The sequence below is a fragment of the Carassius auratus genome, chromosome 1 (assembly GCF_003368295.1).
Source record: "Carassius auratus strain Wakin chromosome 1, ASM336829v1, whole genome shotgun sequence".
Lineage (NCBI taxonomy): Eukaryota > Metazoa > Chordata > Actinopteri > Cypriniformes > Cyprinidae > Carassius > Carassius auratus.
Window position 1 is genome coordinate 1751598 of NC_039243.1, and position 25949 is coordinate 1777546.

The 25949-nt window shown below is 37.9% G+C and overlaps 3 protein-coding genes and 1 non-coding gene across 5 annotated transcripts in view; 3 read left to right on the forward strand and 1 right to left on the reverse strand.

The window, feature by feature from the left end:
- LOC113112166 (polypeptide N-acetylgalactosaminyltransferase-like 6) overlaps positions 1-1479 on the forward strand; it is a 161445-nt gene extending 159966 nt beyond the window's left edge. The window contains exon 13 of the mRNA XM_026277634.1: positions 492-1479. Coding sequence (XP_026133419.1) covers positions 492-659 — 168 coding nt within the window. The 3' untranslated portion in view covers positions 660-1479. The remainder of the gene's footprint in view (positions 1-491) is intronic.
- An 825-nt stretch (positions 1480-2304) lies between these two features.
- Positions 2305-2386, forward strand: trnas-aga (transfer RNA serine (anticodon AGA)). Its single transcript has one exon. It is a non-coding gene; the product is annotated as a tRNA-Ser (tRNA).
- A 6535-nt stretch (positions 2387-8921) lies between these two features.
- On the forward strand, positions 8922-23884 carry LOC113112263 (N-acetylgalactosaminyltransferase 7-like). 2 transcript variants are annotated; one of them, XM_026277796.1, is made up of 12 exons: positions 8922-9419; positions 10281-10729; positions 15177-15343; positions 16653-16783; positions 16867-16946; positions 17492-17674; positions 18936-19053; positions 19364-19486; positions 19629-19847; positions 19926-20024; positions 20113-20241; positions 21806-21943. In XM_026277796.1, exons 1-12 carry the CDS (start codon positions 9294-9296, stop codon positions 21941-21943), a joined length of 1962 nt encoding a protein of 653 aa, XP_026133581.1. In that variant the 5' UTR covers positions 8922-9293. The 2 variants fall into 2 exon arrangements, with proteins under 2 accessions (XP_026133581.1, XP_026133502.1); XM_026277717.1 differs by lacking the exon at positions 17492-17674 and adding an exon at positions 17841-18023 and having other exon boundaries at positions 9294-9419; positions 21806-23884.
- LOC113112371 (high mobility group protein B2-like) lies at positions 23864-25949 on the reverse strand. The gene is made up of 5 exons (XM_026277925.1): positions 25811-25949; positions 24969-25127; positions 24655-24803; positions 24397-24571; positions 23864-24318 (listed from the first exon to the last, which is right to left on the reverse strand). The coding sequence occupies exons 2-5, from the start codon at positions 25113-25115 to the stop codon at positions 24145-24147; spliced, it is 645 nt and encodes a 214-aa protein (XP_026133710.1). The 5' UTR covers positions 25116-25127; positions 25811-25949; the 3' UTR covers positions 23864-24144.

Genomic DNA, 25949 nt, shown 5'->3' on the forward strand with positions numbered 1-25949 from the left:
TGTCCCTCCTCTACTCAGCTTGATCACTCCCCAAGGGACACATCCTCTATTTTTCACCAGCTCTGTTTGGCATACTCAGTAGTTTCTAGCATAAAAAATATGCATGCCCTGTGTGCTATGGAGAATGCTTTCAAGTGGAAAGTTTCTTTGTTGTCTTCCACCTTTTGATAGGATATTGATGTTGAAGCACTCCCCCATTCTTTCACTTTTATTTACCTTTCACCTTTTTCTCTCTACCTCCCTCCTCTCCCATCCATCATTTATCAAATTCTCACATTGCACTTCCAAACTTAAGTCATGAAATGGAAGTCAGCTTTTTTTGATTAGCGTATTCTGTGTTTAGTTCTTCAGTTGCACCCCTGTAATCTGATTGATGGCAAGTGGGAGATAAAGCAGGATTAGACCTCCACCAGAGTCACGGTGAACGTGTTTCTTGTTTATTTATTTTTTTTTATTTCTCTCTCTCTCTCCATCTCTTCTTTTTGCTACAGGATAAGTCTTTGTACCACCTGGTGAGCAACGGTTGCATGGACTGTAGCCCAGGCGATAAGCGGATTTTCATGAACAAGTGCGACCCCGAGTCTGAAACACAACAGTGGATCTTCCAGAAAGTCAACACCACCGTTCTGGACAAATTCAACAGCGGCGCCAGCTCATAGGACCTGGGGTTGTGGTCAAGCCGATCATCTGGCTTCCACATATACACACACCTCCCACAATCCTTAATGTGGGCCTGGATGTTCTTAATGTCTGGCTCTGGGTTCCTCTCAAGGTTCTGCAGCAGACTGAGAAAGTGCAGGCTCTTGAAAGAGGGGCCAAGAAACACAGAGTGACACGAAGGCTGGTGGAAACACATCCACAATGAGCACCTTGCTGGTCGAGGAGAATACAAACAGCCTGGACTCTCTAGCAGGGGTCTAACTTGGGCCCCAAGTTGCTCCCCATACATTAAAAAACAGTGCAGCTTTAGGACTTTGGAAGTGAAAGAGTCCAGTGAAAGAATGTTCTGTATCGGTCCTTGAAGATTGCATGGGGGATTTGTATTATTCCTTTTTTATTTATTTATTTATTTATTTTTGTAACACTATTTATTTTTCTCTGGGATCGTTTTGACTGTATATTTATTTGAATTTATTTGGTGCCTTCTCCAGATTTAAGTTATGTATATTGAGCTCTTGTACCTGTTAGAGTATCACTTGGGTCGAGGCATTGGGTTGACCTAATTAAATGAAATCTTTGACTTTTTCAATGGAATCTATCTTGTTACAGAGTTTCTCGTCTATAAATAAAGCAGAAAATGAGTGGATATGTGTCTCTTGCCTGTGTGGTGTCTTTGTTATTCTGACAAATGGTGGTTTGGCTCCCTCTGGTGTTGAGCCATTTTCGTGTTCGCTATCACTCGTGCTTTATTATTTCACCTTTGAATTCACTGAACCTCGAGTCACTCGTTAAGTTCTGACATTTCACTAGCTGATAACAAAACCTGGTCTGTATATCTTTTGCTAACTTTTTTTTTTTTTTTTACTTACATGTTAATGAGATTTTAGTGACAGCACCAATTAACATTATAAATGCCATACCTGCAAGGTAGAAGTTGTTGTTTTTATGGTATTTGGTAGCCTGTCTTACCCACTCAATTTGAACACTGGCTAATTACATAGCAGATCATTTTAATTTGTATATTTCTATAACATCAATGACCTGCAAATATGTAGGCTACAGGTAAAGGTTTTTTTTTTCTTTTCTTTTTTTTTTTTTTTTGTGGGGGTTGCTGTAACGTGCTTTAGATTATAAAGGGTTATAAGGGGCCTTAAACAGGGAAGTTGTCACAAGTCCTATACTACAACTATTATTTATTTTATGGTCCGGACCAATTGCATGTGGATATCAAATACCCATGTCAAAATGTTTTTAACATTAAAATATTTTTCCTGAATTCTGTTTTGAAATTAAAATCATGTTTTTTTTCTCTTTGTTGGGGAAACATATGGGCATGATAAAACCACAATGACTTACCTTGAAACAAGCGCTAGAGGGCTCCAGACCTCCAGGAATTGAGTTTTGACACCGTCTATAAATATGAGATGTGTTTCCATTCTTGAACACTTGGAGGAGCTTAACTCTTACAAATGTGTTCTTATCGTACGGCAAGTGATTTATCAAGTTTAACGTTACAATCAAGTTTAACGTTACAATCATGTTTAACGTTACAAACTCAGCACAAATCTTTGTGAAATACACTATGTGAATTGTTCTCTTGTTGTTTTAGATTTATATATTTTCATTGGAAAATATGGTGACGTAGTTGTCGTGGCCGAGTGGTTAAGGCGATGGACTAGAAATCCATTGGGGTCTCCCCGCGCAGGTTCGAATCCTGCCGACAACGACTCTATTTTTTTCTCCTGGAAAGGTTTGAGAATGGAGAACTACAAACTATGAACGCGCATAAAATGTGTTTAAAAACGACAAACATGGCGGATATACGCGACCGACGGACAGGTAGAAATTTAATGTTTACCAGGTTATATTTCATTAAGGTTATATAACATTTATATTATAACATAATAATATTTATATATAACAAATATTCATAATAAAATAAATAAAACAAAAACGCTGCCTCAAGGAGTAGCTCGTTGATCTGCCAGTCGCAGGTCTTTCATGTGGAGAACTCTACTCATATTTTCTGCATTATGATGCATTTAAAAGGATGCTTTATGTGTGATGTATGTTTATAAAAATTCACATTGCTGTTCCAGATGAAATTTTAGCCACTATTAGTGTGCACAGATCCACACTTCAAAAATCGACCTGAAATAATAGACCATCCGGGGACTTTTGTTATACTCTTTTCGGCATACTATTCTACTAATCTCACATACTATTTATTTGGATATGAACATTGAAACGCAGGGTGGGTTCTTACTTGTGAATTCAATTCACTGGAAACTCGTACTAAATGGTTATTTGAATTAGTGAGTTGTCGACTAGAGAACAGCTGCAATCGGATCATTCTGATCTGTAAATCTGATCTGTGACTTTATGAACTACTTTACCTCTAAAATACTTTTACTAAAATACGATACTATTAGAGATAAAATTGTAACCATTCAGCCGTCAGCTACAGTATCGCACCAGACAGTGCACTATAGACCCCCTGAGGAACAGTTACACTCATTCTCTACTACAGGAGAGGAGGAATTGTATAAACTTGTTAAATTATCTAAACCAACAACATGTATGTTAGACCCTATACCATCTAAGCTCCTAAAAGAGGTGCTTTCAGAAGTCATAGATCCTCTTCTGACTATTATTAACTCCTTATTGTCATTAGGATATGTCCCCAAAGCCTTCAAACTGGCTGTTAGTAAGCCTCTCATCAAAAAACCACAACTTGACCCCAAAGAACTAGTTGATTATAGACCAATCCCGAAACTCCCTTTTCTGTCCAAGATACTAGAAAAGGTGGTATCCTCACAATTATATTTCTTCTTAGAGAAAAATAGGTGAGGATTTCCAGTCAGGATTTAGACCCATCATAGTACTGAGACTGCTCTCCTTACAGTTACAAATTACCTGCTCTTATCATCTGATCGTGGTTGTATCTCTCTATTAGTTTTATTGGATCTTAGTGCTGCGTTTGACACAATTGACCACAACATTCTTTTGCATAGACTTGAACACTTTGTTGGCATTAATGGAAGTGCAATAGCATGGTTTAAATCGTACTTATATGACTGCCATCAGTTCATAGCAGTGAATGAAGATATATCATATCGATCACAAGTGCAGTATGGAGTACCTCAAGGCTCAGTACTAGGGCTGCTACTCTTCACGCTTTATATGTTACCCTTGGGAGATATCATCAGGAAACATGGTGTTAGCTTTCACTGTTATGCTGATGATACTCAGCTCTATATTTCTTCTCTGCCTGGTGAAATACAGCAATTTGAAAAACTAATGGAATGCATAGTCGATATAAAAACTGGATGACAAGTAATTTCTTACTGCTAAATTCTGAAAAAACAGAGGTGTTAATTATAGGACCTGAAAACTCATGTAATAACCTAGAACACTGTCTAAGACTTGATGGCTGCTCTGTCAATTCTTCATCATCAGTTAGGAACCTAGGTGTGCTATTTGATCACAATATTTCCTTAGAAAGCCACGTTTCTAGCATTTGTAAAACTGCATTTTTCCATCTCAAAAATATATCTAAATTATGACCTATGCTCTCAATGTCAAATGCAGGAATGTTAATCCATGCATTTATGACCTCAACATTAGATTATTGTAATGCTTTATTGGGTGGTTGTTCTGCAAGCTTAGTAAAAAAACTAACGCTAGTCCAAAATGCAGTAGTAAGAGTTCATACTAGAACCAGGAAGTATGACCATATTAGACCAGTCCTGTCAACACTGCACTGGCTGGCTCCCTATCAAACATCGTATAGATTTTAAAATATTGCTTATTATTTATAAAGCCCTGAATGGTTTAGCAAAATCAACGGCAGGTGGCAGATCCTTTTCCTATTTGGCGCCTAAACTCTGGAATAACCTACCTAACATTGTTCGGGAGGCAGACACACTCTTGCAGTTTAAATCTAGATTAAAGACCCATCTCTTTAACTTGGCTTACACATACTAATATGGAATGGAATGTAGTAAAGTAAAATTAAAAGTTACTAAAAATAAAACTACTCCAGTAAAGTACAGATGAGATACTTGAAAAATGTACTTAAGCACAGAAACGAAGTAAAACTTCTCGTTTACTGTCCACAACTGATTTTCAATCGCAACACCCGCTGACTGCAATGATAGAGCTTGGATTTGCCAGGGCAATTTTTAATATAACGCCAAAAATCATATTAATATTTTATAATAATTCCTTACATTTGTATAGCACTTTTCTGGACAATAAAAGCCCTTTACAGAAGTGCTGTAAAGGATAGGATATCTCGAGGGTGAGTAAAACAAAGTCTAAATTTCAATTTTTGGGTAAACTAACCCTTTAACCGTTTGTGATGAATGCATTCAGAACACATAACATACAGACAATGAAGACACTCCCAGATTCATTTAGCAGTTGTGAGTTTAGACTGCAGCCTAATAGTAGAAGGGGAAAACACCTTATTAAGATTCTATCAGACAGTTGTATGACGTTGCAAATTAGGGAAAGGCGACCAGATGTCCTGGTTTCAGGAGGTGTGTTTGGTGCAATGTCTCTGGTTTTCATAGCAATGAGTAATAGTAAGTGACTCCTGAAACTTTCAGGAGAGAGAACTGCTCTTGTCAAACAATTTCCAATTTAGCATGTAATTGGGATGTAATTTAGCATGTAATCAGGAGCCATTTTTTTAAGCATTGAATACATACATTTATACACACACATAGAGAGAGTGATTAAATTAATATTTTGTTATTTTATGAATTTTCTTGAAATCTTTAATTGTAAATTCACATGTAAATGTGTATACACATAGACACTAGTCAACATTTCAAACATGACAGCTCGTTAATATTTTAGGCCTACGTGACATGATAAATGAGGGAAAATATAGAATTATCTGTTTTAAAAATGCATTTGTTACACATATTACTTAGGGGACCAGCAAAAATCGGTGTTGAAAATGTGAAAAATATGTTATGAAAAGACTTATAGACTTATATCAGAAGCATAGCCAGAATCCAAACACTATTGAAAAGTAAGGTATGCAACAGCGTCAACCTTCCTCCCGCTCTCTCAAGAAGCAAAGTATAGGTCTCTACAGGAAAGTTACCAGATCAGGGTGTTTTTAGCCCATGATGCCTTATTGGCTGACTTCATAGTGACAGTAGGTTCAGGGATGGGGTTAGGTAAGGGGGATCATTTTGATTGCATGATTTAGAAACACCCAGCATTTTGAAAACACCCACAAAGTCATAAACACCCACTTTTGCTCTGCAGAGACCTAAGTCTCCTGGAGGCTGGCTGCAAAAGAGAGGAGAAGCACCCGGCTGGCCCTGCCCCATACCTACTGGTTTGATGGTCTTTCATAGATATAAGTTAGGAAATGTGTGTGTAGTTAGTGTGGAGTATGTTGCTTTTTATACAACATACTCCATCCTACAACAACTACGCACACATTTCCTATCATGTATGAAGTCCAGGTTTATTTGACAATGGCCTCAAGCTCATCTGCATTGTTTGGTCTCCTGTTTCTCATCTTCCTCTTGACAATAGCCCATAGATTATCTATGGGGTTCAGCTCTGGTGAGTTTGCTGGCCAGTCAAGCACACCAACACCATGTTTATTTATTTTGGTGCTTTTGACTGAGTGGGTAGGTGCCAAATCCTGCTGGAAAATGAAATCAGCATCTTCAAAAAGCTGGTCAGCAGAGGGCAGCATGAAGTGCTCCAAAATGTATTGGTAAACGGGTGCAATGACTTTGGTTTTCAAAAAACACCAGCACCAGGACCAACACCAGCAGATGACATTGTACCCCAAATCATCAAAGACTGTGGAAACTTAACACTGGACTTCAAGCAACTTGGTCTATGAGATTCTCCACCCTTCCTTCTAGGACCTTGGTTTCCAAATGGAATACAAAACTTGCTCTCATCTGAAAAGAGGACTTTGGACCACTGGGCAACAGTCCAGTTCTTCTTCTCCTTAGCCCAGGTAAGACACCTCTGATGTTGTCTGTGGTTCAGGAGTGGCTTAACAAGAGGAGTATGACAACTGTAGCCAAATTCCTTGAAACATCTGTGTTTGGTGGCTCTTGATGCCTTGACCCAAGCCTCAGTCCATTCCTCACTCAAATTCTTGAATTGATTTTGCTTGACAATCCTCAGAAGGCTGCAGTTCTCTCGGTCGGTTGTGCATCTGTTTCTTCCACACTTTTTCCTTCCACTCAACATTCTGTAAACATACTTGGATACAGCACTCTGTAAACAATGATTGTCTTCTGGACAACTGTCAGTTCAGCAGTCTTCCACATGATTGTGAAGCCTAATGAACCAAACTGAGAAACCATTTTTATGGCTCGGGAAACCTTTGCAGGTGTTTTGAGTTGATTAGCTGATTGGCATGTCACCATATTCTAATTTGAGATAATGAATTGGTGGGTTTTTGTTAAATATGAGCCGAAATCATCACAATTAAAAGAACCAAAGACTTATGCTGCGTTCAAACCAAACGTAAATAGAGCATATGGCGCGAATTATTTCAATGTTAAGTCAACGTAAAGACGCGTTTACGCACGTCTGAAGGTCTTGCGGCGTGAATGAGGCATTTAGCACGGCACGGTAGACGCGAATTGAGTGTCTGGCACGTTACTCGCAAATGGTGCTTTTGTGCATTTACGCGTTTGTTGCGAATTCGCGTGTGATGCCCGAGTTGAAAAATTTTAACTTTGGTGTCAATTCGCCCCGTGTTAACCAATCAGGAGCCTGCTCAGGAGTCACTCATTCAACATGGAGGAATGACTGATGTTGTCAGTGAGCAGTCAACCGGAGCTATGACACAAGTATCATACAATAGTTCATATTTCAGGAATAAAAAGGACCTCGCTTGGAAGAGAGTGTTGTAAATGCGCATTTAACTTTTGAGTCACGTACACGTTTATCGACCCGCTGCCTTCCTGCTGTTTTTTTCCCCTAATATAGCCTACAGCTACTTTTCGCTAACAAGATAATGTGTTTTTTGAGAGGACGTGTGCAGGAAAAAGTAGAAAAGCCCCAAATGCTCGATCAACATGAGCCATCTTGCAAACATACAACCGCCTAGCACTTGCCCCTCCCACAAGAAGCGGATTTTGCCTCGAACGCGTGTCAATTTCGTATGCATTCAAAAAGTTCAAGCAGCAAACTAGATGCGGTAGACGCGAATTTGATGCTCTATTCGCGCTTGTGTGAACGCAGCATTAAACTACTTATGTGTTATGTGTGACATTCTATATAGATATGCACCTGTAGCTTGATTTCTGCCCGAGTCCCGTCGGATTGCATCGGATGTGGGGATTCAGAGGAAAACCCCTATGATTCCACCATCAGCCACAGCTTCATCAAACTAAGCCTTTTTTCTTTGTTTGACTTGAAAACACACCCTCTAGCGGCGAAAACTTATATTTTGCCTTTAACTGCGACAGTTGACAAAAAAATTACCCTCATGTTGTTCCAAATGTATCAGTATGTTTTGCGGAAACAAAGAAAATAATATATTAACTAAATATTTTTGTAACCATTGATTTTATAGACTCATACATTTCTCAAAACAAATGGAACCTTACCGTAAAGTGTTACAGCAAAGCCTACTTTTTTTTTTTTTAGTAATTATGTCTGAAAACAGTCTTACAAGCAAATATGGAAAACAGTCCTATAAACAGAGCTATTCGTGCATCTGCTGGTTACACCATGATATTACATATCATTTTCTTTGTTTTTCAGTATCAAGTTTTGTGTTTGTTTGTTTTGTTTATACAAATTTTTGAATGATTGTGTTTGCATACAATATTGCTAATCATATACTAAACCAGTCAGGACAGAAAAGGAAATAAACGGTAGGCCTGTAACAATAAATATTTTTTTATTTCTCCCACCAGATTACATCAATCTGGTTCCATGCACTGGGTTTTAGATACCCCTATTTTGTTACCTTTTAAACACTTTATAAACTGAAAAAAAAATACATATATATATATATATATATATAACACAAATATTTTATTCATATTTATATTTAAAAAAATATCAGTCCTATGTGAGGTAACATACAAGAATTTAAGGTCATCCAAAGCCGCTGATCTGTGACGCTTGCTCATGTCTGTTTCTTTGAGAACAAAAGAATAGTACTGCGTGCGTGGCACAAAGCGATAATTATTTTGCAATAGTTGTTCTCAACGTAAACGCTTGCTGAAATACTTGTGGAAGTCTACACTACACGTCAGCGTCCCGCACGTCTCGGAGGGCCGTTTATTTCCTATCAATCATGCTGCACGTCCGTGTACATTCACTCACACATCCGTGTGTGTTTAGATGGCATGGCTGCGTGGCGCGCGCACACAACTGCTGAATTATTTTTATTTTATTTTTTTATAATATCACTACTGTCTTTTCGTTACTGAAACATACAGAGGAAAGTGGGAGTTTAATTGAATAAGGGAGTAGAGGAAAGAGAGAGAAAGAAAAAGACAGTGAGAGGGAGGGACTCTATGTGACCATACAGGCTGCGGGGTGTTTATTTATTTGTGCTGGCTCCCCTTTTTCTTTCTTTATTTCTTTCGGTCTTATTATTTTTCAACTGATTTTCCAAAATGAGGTTAAAAGTTGGATTCATCCTTCGGAGTTTACTGGTCATCGGCACGTTTTTGGGGCTGGTTTTGCTTTGGTCTTCCCTGACACCGAAGGCAAACGACGATAACCCGTTTGCTGGTGTGCTGGTAAAGTACTGCTTTACTGTTATTGAGTTAACGTTATCCAGATACCGGAATGTTTTCGTTGAGCTGTAAATTTCACCCTGTGTTAGTATTCGGCAGGCTCGGCTAGCATGATGATTAGCATGCTAACTGCTGTGGTTGTCATGGAGATGAGCAGCGAGAGCTGACAGATGAATTAAAACAGACACAGACGTTTATATGTATCCCGTGTTTGCATCCAGATGAGCGAAAACACCCAGCTATAAACTGCTAGCACTGAGAGCTAAATGTCGCTCTCTTCATCCTCATAAATGTCAAATTCAGCGAAAACCCGGAAGGTCGTGACTGTAGTTACTGGTTCTTTATTTGAGACACGCATCATTTATGTGAAAATAACATAAAAAGCAGCTGTTTTCAAGTAAAATGTTTATTTCCGGCCATCCTTCCAGGTGGTTTGGAGTAACAGTACTGATTGTGGACTAAAGGGGTCTTCGAGGTTGAATAGAGGGGGGTCGATATGCGTGCGGACTGAGTTAAAGGCCGAATATCAGTGTGTACAACGACACACATCTCAGCTTTCACAAGATATTGTGTAGAAATGCGAGTGTGAGCGCACTGACACGTGGCACATCTGACAGCTTTCTGTCAATGGCTGTAGCAGCTGTCTGCTTTACCTTGGCTTGTCATTCTGGCACCGAAGTTAACGTTAGATTTATTTGCACACTGCTTTTGAACAGGGCATACATTGTTTTTACGGAGTCTCTTCTTAGTTTACTCGCTTCACTTTAGTTTATGTTTTGCATAATGAGTTCATATGTAAATATATATGTTTTTAGGGTTAATGTACCTCTAACTAAGCTTTGTCTCATATTTGTCTTTTCATAGGCAGGAAGAGATGCAGGGAAACTCTTGCAGCCCGAGCCTCAAAATAATGACATGGCTGACCAGTTCAAGCCGGTCGTTCCTTGGCCCCACGTCGAAGGAGTCGAGGTCGATCTGGATTCTATCCGCCAGAAAAATGGTGACAAGCCGAACCCTGCATTCAAAGCCCAGAACCAGGAGAATGTCATCCAGAAGCAATATGTCACCTTTAAGCCTCACACCAATGCGTTTAATGAACCTGTGTTGAAGAAAGGAGTTCTGGGAAACTTTGAGCCTAAAGAACCTGAGCCTCAGGGGGTCCAGGGCGGACCGGGAGAGGGCAGCAAAGAGTTCGTACTGGGACCAGAGTACAAAGATTCTGTTCAGGCCAGCATCAAGGAGTTCGGCTTTAATATGGTAGCTAGCGACATGATCTCTCTGGATCGAACCATTGATGACTTACGACATGAAGAGTGAGTATGAGAACGCAGGCCATTCTGATTTGCAAATGTTTTTGGGTGTGTGTGTGGAGAGAGTGTGGGTGTGGTGGTAAGTTATGGTTTTTGGACCTTTATTTATTTATTTTTTGCATTGTTTTTATAGGCATTTTACCTCATGAGATAGTAACCCATTGATTCTCTCTTGTTTTAGTATGTGTTTGACTACAGTTTTTACTTAATTTTTTTTTTACTTATGTTTTTTTTTTTAAGTTGATCAGGCCACACACACTATAGACAGTCAGGTTTGACATGTTGGTTTTTCCAAGTTATTTTTGTGATCACACCCAGAAAGATGAAAACGATAAGGACACACCTTATCAAACAAACTATTTCAGTGGCATAGTAGATGACGAATTGCTTCCTTTTTCAGCCACGTCATTTCAAATTTTTTTCAGTTCACACTAACAACAAATACCTATTTAGTTTGCTCATGGTACCATCATAATATCATGAATTTTGTGATGTAACACCATGGGACATGGGAAGTACCTTGGCAAATATCAAAATACCTTCTGATAGAAAAGTTGAACTTTTTTGCAGTACATTAAAGGTATGAATCTTATACCCTTTTCACTCAGAGGACAGTTAGTACTAAATGATAATGTGTTTTAATGTTCCTGACATTAAATAGGATCGGCATTATGTACACAACTCATCCAATGAAATGTTGTTTGGCCATATCACAGCTGAATGATAAGCTGCAGTCTCTCTCTTTAACTCCCTTCAATCTGGAAAGCTGGATTATCTGCCTGAGATGGCTTTATGAATTCATACAGCTTCAGAAGTGACCTGAGGTTTTAAAGTGTCCCTATTATGCCATTTTTACGGTTCTTAATATTGTTTCAGAATATTTTGTTTTCTCAAAATATGCATTTAATATAACCTTATTGTCTCTCTAAACCCCTCCTTTCCATGAGCCTGCTGTTCTCTGATTGGTCAGATGGTCTAGTCTGTTGTGATTGGTCTATGGCATACATCAGTTTCGGAAACGATACGCCTATTTCTATAGTTCTTTATATTGAATGCTTTTTAGTCTTTTGTGAATCCTACATTGAACTCACTGATATTAAAGAAGCAGACGTCAGTAGAATGACATGTTTGTGGGCGGGGTCAAGTTGTTCACAACTGCCCAATGTAGAACATAGACGCGCATTATTCAAATGTGTTAACCTGTGTAGTCATTACGGAAGTGGGATTTGAACTACTGACAGCTCTTTTAGGCTGTAAACTGCATAGCTGATTATTTATTTTGGGAGACAATAACTTTATCGTGCACTTTCAGCTTCACAACTTTGCAGATCATTTACATTCACAAACAGCTACATTACACTCTGCATTAAAGGCAATATTGGAAAAGGCCTAATAGGGGCACTTTAACCACAGGTCTAGCTTCAGGTTTGGTCCCTGTAGTAGGTCATCCAGTTTGCACACAAACTCATTGTTTAGGAGGATTTCTCTTCCAGCATAATTATAAAATGGTCACACCTCACACTTGTTATACGTTGAGTTGATAGAACAAACAACATACAGGATTTTTACCATCAGAAGTTTAATCATTACTGCGGTTTTATGGTGCTGTATTCAGTGTCATTCCTTTTGGAGAGAGTCTGAAAGGTGGGTTTTAAATGGATAGTCCATCTGAAAAAGAAAAACCATTTACTCGTGTCTTTTCAAAACTGTAGTATTTTCATTCTTCGTTGGAACTATTTTGAGATTTTTCTTTTGAGAAATGTGTTTCATTGTACAGTGGAAGTCAATGGTAAGCCAAAACTGTTAACGTTACCAGCAATCTTCTAAAGATCTTCTATGTTACACAACCATGCAGGTTTGGAATGACACGAGTCTGCGTAAATGATGACATGATATTCTTTTTTTTTTGGCGAACTATTGCTTTCATGAAAATTGTATTGAACTTGACCTGTTCATTTTATATAAATCTTGAAAATGCTTTTATCAAAATACATACATACGCACATACTAATACAAGGTATGCACTTTATCAGTATGTCTCTTCCCTGGGGATTGCACTAATGACTGTGGAGTTGCTAGTACCATGTTGTTCAACAGCTTATAAACTTGCAGTATTTGCACTACATGTTACTGGGAACTGAACATCCTACACTGTTCTCTGGTGCCATTGTCATCATTGGTTAATGGCCCTTTAAGACTGATCAGGTGTGTGACCTTTTAGAGCACAAGAGAGTTCTATTTTGGTTTAATCTATTTACCTTTCTCAGACTCAATAATGCTGATTTAGACCATAACATGAATACATTAGGGCATTTGTTTTGGGCGAATTTCCTTTTGTGAGACTGAATTGCTGGTGAGTGTACATAGTGATACCAACTTTTGTCTGAAGATGTCAGTGTTTTGTGACATTTGATGTCATTTTGACTTGATTTGATTTGACAAGTGATGTTTGGGTTCAGTTTATAATTTGACTTCCTCATTAGAAAAAAAAAAAAAAAGATCCATTTTGTCATTTTAAATCTGATATATTTGTTTGGCGCATCAGTTTTTTTTTTTTAGTTTTTTTTTAGAGGCAATTACTTTGGCCCTTGTGGAAATGACATCACTCATTGCAACATGAAAGGAAACAGACAAAAAATAATTCATTTAGAGCCCTCTAAATAATCAATCTCATATATAACATGTTCTAGCCTATAAAAAAAGACCATGTCAAGACCATAGTTTACACACAACTAAAAAACTGGTATTCAAACTGGCATTGGCCTACAAATTGACATCTCGACCGAACATTCTGTGTTAAATTTTGCTAAAACATGTGAAAACCGTTAGCATTAGCACTAAGATGGTGACAGCTGTTTTTTTTTTGAGTAGTGCAGCACACCCCGATCTCCATTGAGACTGAACGTCATGGGCGTGAGTTGCTCTTCCAGTTGAGTGGCTTTACTGTGTAAGACAGGTTAGAACGTATGACTTGTTACATGGGACTTAACTCTGATGCTAAGGGGGGGGGGTGTTGCTCTGCCAGTATGTTTTAGACAGGAAACAATATTTTTAATGGGTTTTGGGAGAGAAATGTTGTATGTTGCAACATATAGGCTAATTAGTTTAATCTAGTCTAAAGGGGTCATTTTATGGAAGATGAGGACTGTTTCCTGAACCAGTAGTCTGCAATGCGTCTGTGGCACAAATGCTGTTTCTTTAAAGCTGGGCAGTTCTAATTTTACAAGGACAGTTTGGCGCTTCTGACTCACAGCCTGTAATTACGTTTTTTAATATTTAAATAATTTACCACTGATGATACAAACACGAGTTTTGAGCAGTGTGGAGTAGGCCTTTTTATTGTTTCTAAGATCACAAATGCAGACATGGTTTTATGTTTATACAGCACGATACGCAATGCAACACGTAAAAAGACAGTATAAGTCATTATAATCCGTAATCATGTCCCCACTGGATGCAACAAATGCCTTGTATATAATGGGTTTTATTGTTTTTGTCTTGGCGTGCTGGTGTTCTGACCGGTACATACATCGCAGTATGGCAAGGAGTGTAATATTTCCATCACATGCTTGATGTATTCAGCCAATCACAATGCACTGAATAGCTGGCCAATCAGCGCAAATCTCAATTTTCAGAACTATGAGCTTTGTAAAAATCCATGTTTCAGAAAGGCGGGACAAAGAAGAGACACAATAATGTACATTTTATGTATTTTTACCTTAAACCGCATAAACACATTTTATTGCGCCAAATACACAAATGTTAATGTTCAGTTTTTTTTAGCAACGTCATATGCCCCTTTTTTTAAGCAGGTCGATGTCCTATTTACTTTAGGTTTCAAGAATTTCCTCATGCATACACTTTCTATTTTCTAAGCTGCTTAAGCTTTACTTTAAAACTGTTGTTTGCACCATATAAGAATTTATACATAAACTAAACCCTTGTGCAAATAACCCACCTAGAGCCTACAAAAAAAGCCAAACATTTTTTCCATCTTATCCTTTTTTCTGTGTGCTTATTCTTCAATTTCATAGCTCAAGTAGGTCTGTTATTGTATTGTTTTTTCAACTACCTCTGTATTTATACTATATGAACATAAAACTTATATTAATTTTTTAATACGGTTGAGTTTGTGCAACTCCTACTGTAGTTTAAACAGCTTTTTTTGCTCCAGTCCCACACACAACTGTCACTAATCTTTTGAAAAGTGAATATAACTGGATGAAGAAATTTTAACTTTGAGCTTCAGTAGAGAATGAGGAAGTGTGTCTGGGCATTGCGCTCCGCTTATTTAGAGGAAACAGTGTGCAAAGTTGCTGTTTCCTGTCTCACAAATTGCTTCCACAGGATGGCTAAGTGTCTAAGAATCTACCACTAATGCATGTTATACAGTGTGTGCAGTTGAGCTTACAAAATAGTGTGCTTTCTAACTATGTATATTTGTCTGTAGGTGTAAATACTGGCACTATGATGAAAACCTCCTCACCTCCAGCGTGGTCATTGTCTTTCACAATGAGGGCTGGTCCACACTGATGAGGACGGTGCACAGTGTCATCAAAAGAACCCCGAGGAGATACCTGGCTGAGATCGTCATGATTGATGACTTCAGTAACAAAGGTAGTGTGTACATTGTATTCATTTCTTCATTAAATACACGTGTGTACTTTAAAATTCAGCAGAGGTACTGGCATTATTTTGTGGAAGAAAAAAAAACCCTGTGTCGGAGATAAGCTAACTAAACTATAACTTAACATTGTACTGTAGTGTGAGAGTAACTCTGCTGTTTTCAAATAAGTATAGACATTTCAATAACTGGAAGTAGTGTTGCTATTTTTTTAAGTCCCTGCGCAGCTTGTCAGTGAACCGGCTTTGTGATGCGCATTAAATATTGCATGCGATTTATCGTGCAGCCCTAGTATTTTGAGTGAATTAATCTGTAAAAATACAAAGTAAATTAAATAATCTGATGGCCATTTCCCATGCCGATTTTCACTGAATTAAAGTTGTAAAGAAATATAAGTAGAGATGTGCATCCGAATGAAACGGATTATTGAAAAAAATGTAGGGCAGGAACTTGATGATTGGATGGAGGCAGATCTACTAAATAGAAGCTTGTTAGCTCATCGTTTTAATGTAGAGAAACTACAAATAACAGGAAAAGCTTAATGTCCATCCTTATTTGAGATCATTCTCTAAAATATGAATACAGCATTTTTTATTGGCTTTTTGATGGTTGTCAGTTCTCTAAATACTGATTTACACGTTTTGGCTGTTTTTGATTGTCACTGTCTTTCAGCAGTTACTGGTTTTTCAGGTTTAAGAAAGTGAAGCATGGTTTTAGTTTTGAGAACTCCTCTCAAGAGAGTCTATTCTGCGCTCATAAGTGAAAAAGATATTGTTGCTGCAACCTGTAGGCAGTCTACCTGAAGACTAATGCTGAGCGCTTGTTCATTAATATGGGGCAGGCAGACTGTTAATGAATAGAGATCATTACTCACAGGGGAACTATGAATGAATGCAGTGCTGTGACTTGGCTGATAAGAATCATTAAAGGGCGTATAATGTTTTGTGCATTTAGTAATTAAGGTCAGTAAAACTTTGTTCAGGCCGCACACAGTTTCGATTAGTTTTTCAAATGCAATCTTTAGGGCTGTACTTTTTGCAAGTGTTCAGATTGGATCCACTTGTTCTGGTATAATTAATGTATGGTATATCTATGCTGGTTGCTATAGTAATGATGTAGGTGTGAGCTATATGCCAACAACTTTCTTTTACAACCGAGTAGCAATCTATATTTAAAATGTGCAGTCAGAAAGCTGGACATTTTGTCTCTACAAGTTATATCACCCTATATTATATTGTTATATTTTATATATATATATATATATATATATGAAGTGATTGTTTGTATGTGTTGTCTCATTAGTTCATCTTAAAGAGAGGCTGGAGGACTACATAAAACAGTGGAATGGGTTGGTCAAACTGTTCCGCAATGAAAAGAGAGAGGGTCTGATCCAGGCCAGGAGCATAGGAGCCCATAAAGCCACTCTGGGACAGGTTTGGGCCACATAATCAGCATAATATTTAATGGGTCTACATAAATGTGATTTGTTTGTGTCATACTGTGGTTCTGTCCTCAGGTGCTGATCTACCTGGATGCTCATTGTGAAGTTGGGGTGAACTGGTACGCCCCGCTCGTGGCCCCCATTTCAAAAGACCGGTATGATTTAAGCTCTAGGATGATTTTGTGCCAACTGAAAAAGAAATTAGTTCAAAATGCAAATGCTGGGCTATAGAAAATTTATTTCCTATTCATGTTGATTTCATATTTATGAAAAATGTATAATTTTTTTTAAGTGAAAGGTTTCAACTTGATGACTCTAAAATGTTTATGTGGTGTAACCTTAAAGTAAATTTATAGTATTTTCCTTGCACTTTAAATACAGGTGAGTATAAACACAAATTATATATTCATAAATATTATTTTTGTGGAGTTGCACCACACAGCATTGCATACAATCTGAACTCTTTAATTCTCATAATAAGGTCCAATTAATCAATATTTTAAGAGACTTGTAAGTGTGTCTGCAGGGGTCTCCTCTATTAAATAATCAGGATTTGACCACATTTTTCTGGACAAGTTATTAAAATATTCATATAAAATATAATTTATTTTTTCACATTTTCTTTCTAATGTACCACCCAGGTAATTTTTATTTTATTTTTTAAATCTTAACCTATATGTATGTTGTGTTAATGTTGCAGAACGGTCTGTACTGTACCGTTGGTAGATTACATAGACGGCAATGATTATACCATAGAGCCACAGCAGGGTGGGGATGAGGATGGTCTGGCGCGAGGCGCCTGGGACTGGAGCCTCCTGTGGAAAAGGGTCCCTCTCAGCAGCAGGGAGAAGGCTGAGAGAAAGCATAAAACAGAGCCTTATCGGTAAACTTCCACCCTTCAATAAGCATGATCATTAAAACCATTCTGTCTCTCTCTTGTTTTGTCTCCCCCATCCCCTTGTATCTGTGTGTGTGTGTGTGTGTTTGTCCATGCTTGTTTGCATGGACCTCCCCCTTGCCTCTCGTCCATCCTCTGTGGCCATGCTCAGAACGGTGTGCACAGTGCCTCTCATAGACTCTATTAACGGCAAGACTTTCATCATCGAGCCCCAGGGGGGTGGCGACGAGGATGGCTATGCCAGAGGAGCATGGGACTGGAGCATGCTTTGGAAACGCGTGCCTCTGAATAGCAAGGAGAAGCAGAAGAGACTAACTAGAACTGAGCCCTATCGGTAATTTAGAGCCACAATCCTGAGGGCTGACCACAACGTGCATAAGTGGAGAGACCTTGTCTCTCACTTATAAATACTGGTGGTGGTCTGCTTCTCTCTACTTGTTTAACAGCTTATTAAATACTTCCCGCAAAGTGCTAAAGCTCTGTAGAACCTGCTATGAAGTGGTCATAAAACAATGAAGTGATTTTATCAAAATACTTCATTTATTATGACTCCACTATTGCTGTTCTGGTTGAGTCACTCATATACTAGAACTACTAAACTAAGGACTCATAGACCTTGCATCTGCTTCTCTCTGCATGCAGTCTCCATTTCGTCTTGTCTGTGAATTATTCTTTCCTGTGGTAGTGACTTGGCAAAAGCTTACCCCAGTGCGCATGTGCCTAGTCACCAAACAAGAGAAAGTGCGTATGCTGCTTGAATTTTTACTCAAACTTCTTTAATATTTTATAATATGGTGCTTTCTGTACTTACCTGCAATAACATCTGCAAAATTCTTTGTAGCAACAAACAGCTTTTGAAAAAGACAAAACGTGGGGATTTTTATTAAATGGGATTTTTTGTTTTGTTTTTTGTATGACAGCATTTTGCTACTTGTTTGGCTTTGTTCATTCTGCAGAAATCTTTCATTTTGAGTTTTAATATGTATTTTTTTTAGACCAACTGTTTAAATTCAAGTTACCTATGTCAAAAAACACAGCGAATCCATTATGAACATTTAGGCTGGGACATATTAGCAAAAAAGCTTGTAAAAAATGTTTTCCAGACCCCCAAAAAAACTAAATGCATTTCAGATTTTTCCTGCCATGCTGAACAAAGCCTTGTCACTTAATGTTGTAAAATACTGTAGTGTATGTGTGTGTGAAACGTAAGGGGGAAACATTCCTGACAGGAAAATATGTGTGTCAGGTCTCCTGCGATGGCTGGAGGACTCTTCGCAATAGAGAGAGATTTCTTCTTCGAGCTGGGCCTCTATGATCCAGGCCTTCAGATCTGGGGAGGAGAAAACTTTGAGATCTCCTACAAGGTACTTTTACATTACTTTTAAATTGGTTGTGATCTCTCAGCTGAAAATTGTACTAGATTTTTGTCTTTCACCAAAGTTTGCATACAAGGTAATTCTGTGTTTGTATGGTTATAATGATCTTTGTCCAGGGCAACATTTGACTGCTCAACATTTCTCCTAAATAGCTCTGCATGTGTTCAGTCTTACCAGCTGTCTCTAGTAGTATTTTACATATATATCATATATTTAGCAACATATTTATCCTAATTCAGCAGTTTATTCGTGCGTGAACACTTTCTGAATCCCTGCCATGTGTGTGTGTCCCGTGTAGCTATGGCAGTGTGGTGGGCAGCTTCTGTTCGTGCCATGTTCTCGGGTGGGACACATCTACCGTCTGCAGGGCTGGCAGGGAAACCCACCTCCTGCTCATGTAGGCTCGTCCCCCACGCTTAAGGTCAGTTCAGCTCTTTTATTTTGTTTTATTTTTTATATATCATCACAATTTTATGAATCTGGAAAAAAAATCTGGGTCACAGTTATACTTTAGGCTTTAAATCCAGTCTGTAACCTTCACTCTCCTTTTTGGCTGTGTGTAGAACTATGTGCGGGTGGTGGAGGTGTGGTGGGATGAGTATAGAGACTATTTCTACGCCAGCCGGCCTGAGACTCTGACGCTGGCCTACGGAGACATCAGCAGCTTGAAAAAGTTCAGAGAGGAACATCGCTGCAAGAGCTTCAAGTGGTTCATGGAAGAGATCGCCTATGACATCCCTCTACATTACCCGCTGCCTCCAAAGAATGTGGAGTGGGGAGAGGTGCATGCATAATCCATAGAAAGAAACTGGTTTAAAGATATAGGCATTTGTCATAATTCAGTCATTTTCTTTCAATAGATTCGTGGGTTTGAGACCAGCTACTGCATCGACAGCATGGGCCACACCAATGGTGGCAATGTCGAAATCGGGCCTTGTCATAGAATGGGTGGGAATCAGGTAAAGGAAAACGATTTAGCAGCGGTACTTTGCTTTTTACAGTTTTTATAGCATTTTTTTCCTTCATTTTTCTAATGCCTTTCTCCAGCTCTTTAGAATTAATGAGGCAAACCAGCTCATGCAGTACGACCAGTGCCTGACAAAGGGAGGAGACGGATCTGCTGTCATCATAACACACTGCAACTTAAACGAGCACACAGAGTGGAGATACTTTAAGGTATGTCACAGGAGGTATCGACCCTCTTTTGGCCTTGGTGCCTGATCAATAAAATATTTACAGCAAAGGTGACACTTTAAAATTGGTTTCAGTAGTCGAACACTAGATTATGTAATAGCTTCTGTTGGTTAAATGAGTTTGGTGTCTTAAGATTTGATTTAATGTTTTTGAAACGAGGCTCTTATGCTCTCCAAGGCTATATTTTTAATACAGTAAAACAGCAATATTGTGAAATATTATCATAAATTAAAATGTTTTATTTTTTTGAATATATTTTAAAATGTAATTTATTCCTGTGGTGGCAGAGTTTTCGGCAACCATTGATCCAGTCTTCAGTGTCACATGATCTTTCAGAAATCATTATAATTTGCTGACTTGCTGCTCAAGAAACATTTATTATTATCAGCATTAAAAAAAAACAGTTGTGTTACTTAATATTTTTCTGAAGAACATGATTTTTTTTTTTTTCGTGAATAGAATGTTTGTCACTTTTTTGTATGTCACGTCAAGATAACAGCATTTATTTCAAATTTATATACTGTATTTCTCAGACTATAAGTTGCACCTAAGTATAAGTCGCTTCAGTCCAAAACTACGTCATGACGAGGATAAAAACATATTAAGTCGCACTGGACTACAAGTCACATTCATTTAGAACCAAGAACCAAGAGAAAACATTACCATCTACAGCCGCGAGAGGGCGCTCTATGCTGCTCAGTGTAGGCTACAGGAGCACTTCGAGCAGCATAGAGTGCCCTCTCCTGGCTTTAGACAGTAATGTTTTCTCTTGGTTCATTTCTCTCAGTCCATGTCAAAGTAATTTTGATAAATAAGTCTGACTATAAGTCCGGAAAATATGATATATATAATTTTTTTTTTTTTTGTAACAATGTAAAAGTCTTACTGTAATTAATTTTTGTTTAATGAGTCCTTGAAAGTGTAACTTTTGGCACTCTAGTGCTTCATAATAGACCAAACCACATGCATCTCGTTGAAGAACACTGTAGATGGAGCTACTTCTCTGTTCATGCTTATGACCGGTCAGGCAGGTACTGGGCTTGTCATCCTGACAGATCTAAAGTCATCCTAATATTATGTTTTAGTCATTCTGTAGTGTAGTGATTCAGACAGAAACATGGTGTAGAAGATGGAATCCTGATTTAATTGCTCATTATATACAATTTGTACAAAAAAAAAGGTTACATAGTCTTAAAAAAAGTTACATAGTCTTAACTTTAAACTTAAAATGTACATATTTAACTTTTAAAGAATAAGTATTCATTTCTTAAAAAAGAAAAAAAAAAAATATTGACCCTAAACCTTTGGAAAAAATTAAAATGTAAAAACATAATATCCTTTAGTTATCAGATTGTTAACTAACATGAAATGACATTAAAGTAAACAAAATCAGTACAGTATCAATAATAAATACTGCAAATAGTTTTTTTGTTAGTTTATGATGCCTAATTTAAGACTTTCATTGTAAAGTGCTGATCATTTTTACTTTGAACCTTGCTGTATCGATTCTTCAGTGAACTTCTCCAATGCTTCTGATTTCTTATAGGATCTACATCGATTCACACATATACCCACAGGGAAATGCTTGGATCGCTCTGATGTCTTGCACAAAGTTTATATAACTGACTGTGACAACAGTAAGAGCTCACAGAAGTGGGAGATGAACAACATTGTGGCAGTTTGAGAGTCATGCTCAAATGTGCTTTAAGGATAAACACTTGACTACAGCAACAGGTTTTACCAGTATACATGTGACTAAGTTTAGTCATCACCCGAACAACTCTGAACTCTGATCATACACCCCAACTCCATTGAAGACAATGTTTACATCGACTTATCCCCAGTGTCCATCGCATGGGTTTTTCTTTGAAATCCGAGGATCGAAGGGATCTACCCAACAGAATGATTTTCACAGAATGTGCAGTGTGTGCTGCGATAAATGCCACTTTTGTTGCTGTTCCATTATAAAATACAGGTTGTCCGCCAAATACTGGGATGCATATATTTTTTTAACACTGGACCTGTTTGAGATGACAACCTGCCACTTGAACTATTTTCGTCTTTGGCACAATGGCACGTTTTATTTTTTGCATATACTCTGGGTAAAGAATGGTAGTGGAGAGAAAAGGGAAATGGGGTCAACTATGAAGAAAATATAAATGTATTTTTGTCTACGGCATAAATGTTTGCTTGGTTGGGGAATTATTTTACTTGTATGTGAAAATCAACAATTGATCATAATACTATAATGGGCAAAAATCATCTTGAGCAAGTGGCGCAAATTTGTGTTTCAAGGGCAAGAATGATTGCAATGTGTACATTTTTGTTTGTACAATGTAAATATGATTATTTCTAAATTAACGTTTTGAGATATGGTGGGATTCCCAATGAAGGTGTAAATAGCTAACTTATAATGGCTGTTTTCTCAAGAAAATAAATGGAACATTTTTACCAGTCTGCTGTATTAAAGTGCTGTTTTTAGCAGGTTAAATTATTTCAACTATTTAGAGGATTAAGTTAGAACTTTCCACAAATAGGTTACCCCTCAGTATCCCGTTTATTTATTTATTGGAGGAATATATCACATCTTTCTGTACCAAAATTAGGTTAGATAAAATATATAATACTTAATTGTTTAATGCAGATGCCATGCTGTTGTTTCTTGATTAGTTGTTCTTAATTTTATCCAAAAGTTGCAAAGCTAAAATTTTAAGCTAAACAGGTTAGTTGGTCAACTTTTTGTTCTCTAATGTCATGAAATAAAGAACCACCTCAATTTATTGATGGAAAAAATAGACTCTATTCTCGTAAAGTGCCTTCTTAAGCAGAAATGATCCCAAGCATCTGAAGAATCACAAGACTGTTTGTGTGCTGGTTAGGTTGTTTAAGGCAGATTAAGCTGAAGTACCAGCTGTGCAGCAGTCTTTTGAATACAGGTGAGATGACATATGATATACAGTACATCTTATTGTGACTGCATAGAACAATATACCCAACCTATATATATATATATATATAGGACCACATATCACATGACAAAGCTTAGAGGAAATCTCAGCCCGAACCGAAATCACGTATTCTCAACTCTGGTTACAGATGAGGTTGCACGTGTATTTATGCCACTTATTTTTCAGATAATGTCATCACAGGAAAGATAAGTATTTCCTTCTCGGAGTCAACAACATGACAAAAAAATAAATAAATAAAAAGTAAAAAAAAATAAAATAAACAAGTTTAAGATGACGTTACACCCCATCACAAGACACTGAGTGTAACTGAAAAAAAAAAAAAAGCCACAAAACTCTTGATATAAAAAAAAAAAGTTAAACTGCTAAAGCAGAACCATGTAAACTAAAAAGTTATTTTAAACTAAATTTCATATGGTTTACCTAGCCCATTAAAAGTTTAATTTATGCATTTAGCAGACACTTTTTAATCCATTAATAAATAAATATTACAATAATCTCAGTTACTCAATCAGCACTAGATGAAATTCTGCAAAATTCTTTAATAAGTCAAAATTGCACACAGTCAAAAGGGGAATTGGTCATAATATACAAAATTTAAGAAAAAAAAAAAAAAAAAAAAAAAAAAATCTACACATCCTTGAAGCTCATTTTAAAAATAAAACGCTACACAAATTGTTCCTTATGTCTTAAAATGGCAGTAGAAATAATATCAAACTGGGCAAACCAAAGCAACCACAGCTATCAAGACAAAAAAGCAGTGCTTTAAAAAAAGCGGTTACATTAACAAAACGGCACATGACCTTCAATATGTATTCAATTATACACATTTCTGTACATGTATTGAAAAAAAAATTAAATGCTAAAAAATGCATTCACATTGTTTTGCAAACAATTCAGCTCAAGTTTTCCTGAAAGTTTAATCATCATCATCGTCGTCATCCTCATCATCGTCCTCTTCTACATCATCCTCTTCCTCATCATCGTCGTCCTCATCGTCATCAGCAACTACCTTCTTTGCTGCAGGCCGGCCAGGTCCACCCTTCTTGCCACCATCTGCGTTTCCTCCTTTGGCACGATATGCAGCAACATCCTGGTTGGAAATTACTTGTTAATAGGAGCAAAACAGCAAACGGTTATTGGAAGTACCTGAAATTGGGCCTCGCTTTACCTTTTCATACTTCTCCTTGAGCTTCATGGCCTTCTGCTCATACGGAGCCTTGTCCTTTGGTGTAAGCTTGGACCACATCTCCCCAAGCTTCTTTGCAATATCACCTATAGAGATGCCAGGGTTGTCACCCTTCACTTTTGGACGATGGTCAGAGCAGAAGACGAAGAAAGCAGATCTGACAGTAGAGAGAAAAAAACAAAAACGTTACTCGAGTCAAAACAGCAGAAATCTCATGGGCCTACTTTGTGCACTACTCACGGTGGTCTCTTAGGAGCATTTGGATCCTTCTTCTTTTTCCCTCCCTTTGCACCTTTAGGAGGCACATAGTTTTTCATCTCCCGGTCATAGCGGACCTTGTCAGTTTTGGCCATTTCCTCAAACTTGCCCTTCTCCTTTGAGGACATGGTCTAAAAACACACGAGACTGTGATTAGGTTCTCTTAATCCATCCGCCCTACATTCTCCGCAGTCCCTTGAGTAACAGATGCTTCGTGTAATTCTGCCCCACCCCCTCCTTAACAACAACAACAACCACCCCCCGGAAAAACATTGCAACCCTTCTGTTCGACTCACCTTCCATCTTTCAGAGCACTTCTTGGAGAACTCCGAAAAGTTGACTGAGGTCCCTGGGTTTTTCTTCTTATGTTCCTCCCGGCAGGTTTGCACAAAGAACGCGTAAGAGGACGTCTTTCCCCTGGGCTTGTTAGGATCTTTACCCATGGCTGTGATACGCTAAAAGTGATTAAAAAAAAAAAGTTAGAAAAACACTCAAAGCTACAGCATGTATTTTCAGTAAAAACCCTGCCAGGGTCTTGCTTTGTACGCTGTTAAAGCTACGGAGAACTAAGTTTCACACTAAACGCTCGTTAATCCGATCAAGTTCCTGCTTCGTTTCCACCAGATCACTCAACTAGAACAATAAGCGTCCCTCCATTTTGTTTTCCCGCCTAAATAGCAGGAAATATGAGCTAGAATGTATGTCGCAAGCAAATGGTTTCAGGTTCTAGGCGTTAAAAAGCCAATAAACTCACAAAATAAGTAGACGTGCTACTTTAGAGGACTTCTAGCTGCCTCGGGCTCAGCGCGCTCCATTACGAGCTCACTCGATGCGTTCGCCAGTCATGGCTGCTTACGCTCTTCACTTATCAAGATCACTAAGCTGGCAAAATCCTTGCAAATCTACGTGTTTCACAAAACCAACAGAGCTACAACAAAGACGCCAGCATCATTCTTCATAAACAACGCCATACTTAATTTAAAATGCAATAATTAACTTTTGTTTCATAAAAAAAAAAATACTTAATTCGAAAAAAGTTAAAAGTCTTTCTTAGACATGTTAGATAAAAAAAATATATATATATTTTACACCAAAACAAAACAAGAAAACTCTACCAGAGAACTTCAGACATTCTTACCTACGATCAGCCTCAGCTCTTCGACAAAACGTACGCAACGTTAGTCTTCTGGTAAACAGTTTTGTCGTTGAGCTGCAGGGCACACAAACTTGATTAAATGCCCATAGACTCCACCCTCAGAACTCTCGTATGATTGGGT

Coding starts and splice junctions, on each gene's coding strand:
- LOC113112371 (XM_026277925.1), bottom strand. CDS start 25,115: ATGGGTAAAGATCCTAACAAGCCCAGGGGAAAGACGTCCTCTTACGCG. Junction 24,572..24,654: donor AATGCTCCTAAGAGACCACC/GTGAGTAGTGCA, acceptor CTCTACTGTCAG/ATCTGCTTTCTTCGTCTTCT. Junction 24,319..24,396: donor TCAAGGAGAAGTATGAAAAG/GTAAAGCGAGGC, acceptor ATTTCCAACCAG/GATGTTGCTGCATATCGTGC.
- LOC113112263 (XM_026277796.1), top strand. CDS start 9,294: ATGAGGTTAAAAGTTGGATTCATCCTTCGGAGTTTACTGGTCATCGGC. Junction 15,344..16,652: donor TGATGACTTCAGTAACAAAG/GTAGTGTGTACA, acceptor TTGTCTCATTAG/TTCATCTTAAAGAGAGGCTG. Junction 19,487..19,628: donor GCTCGTCCCCCACGCTTAAG/GTCAGTTCAGCT, acceptor GGCTGTGTGTAG/AACTATGTGCGGGTGGTGGA.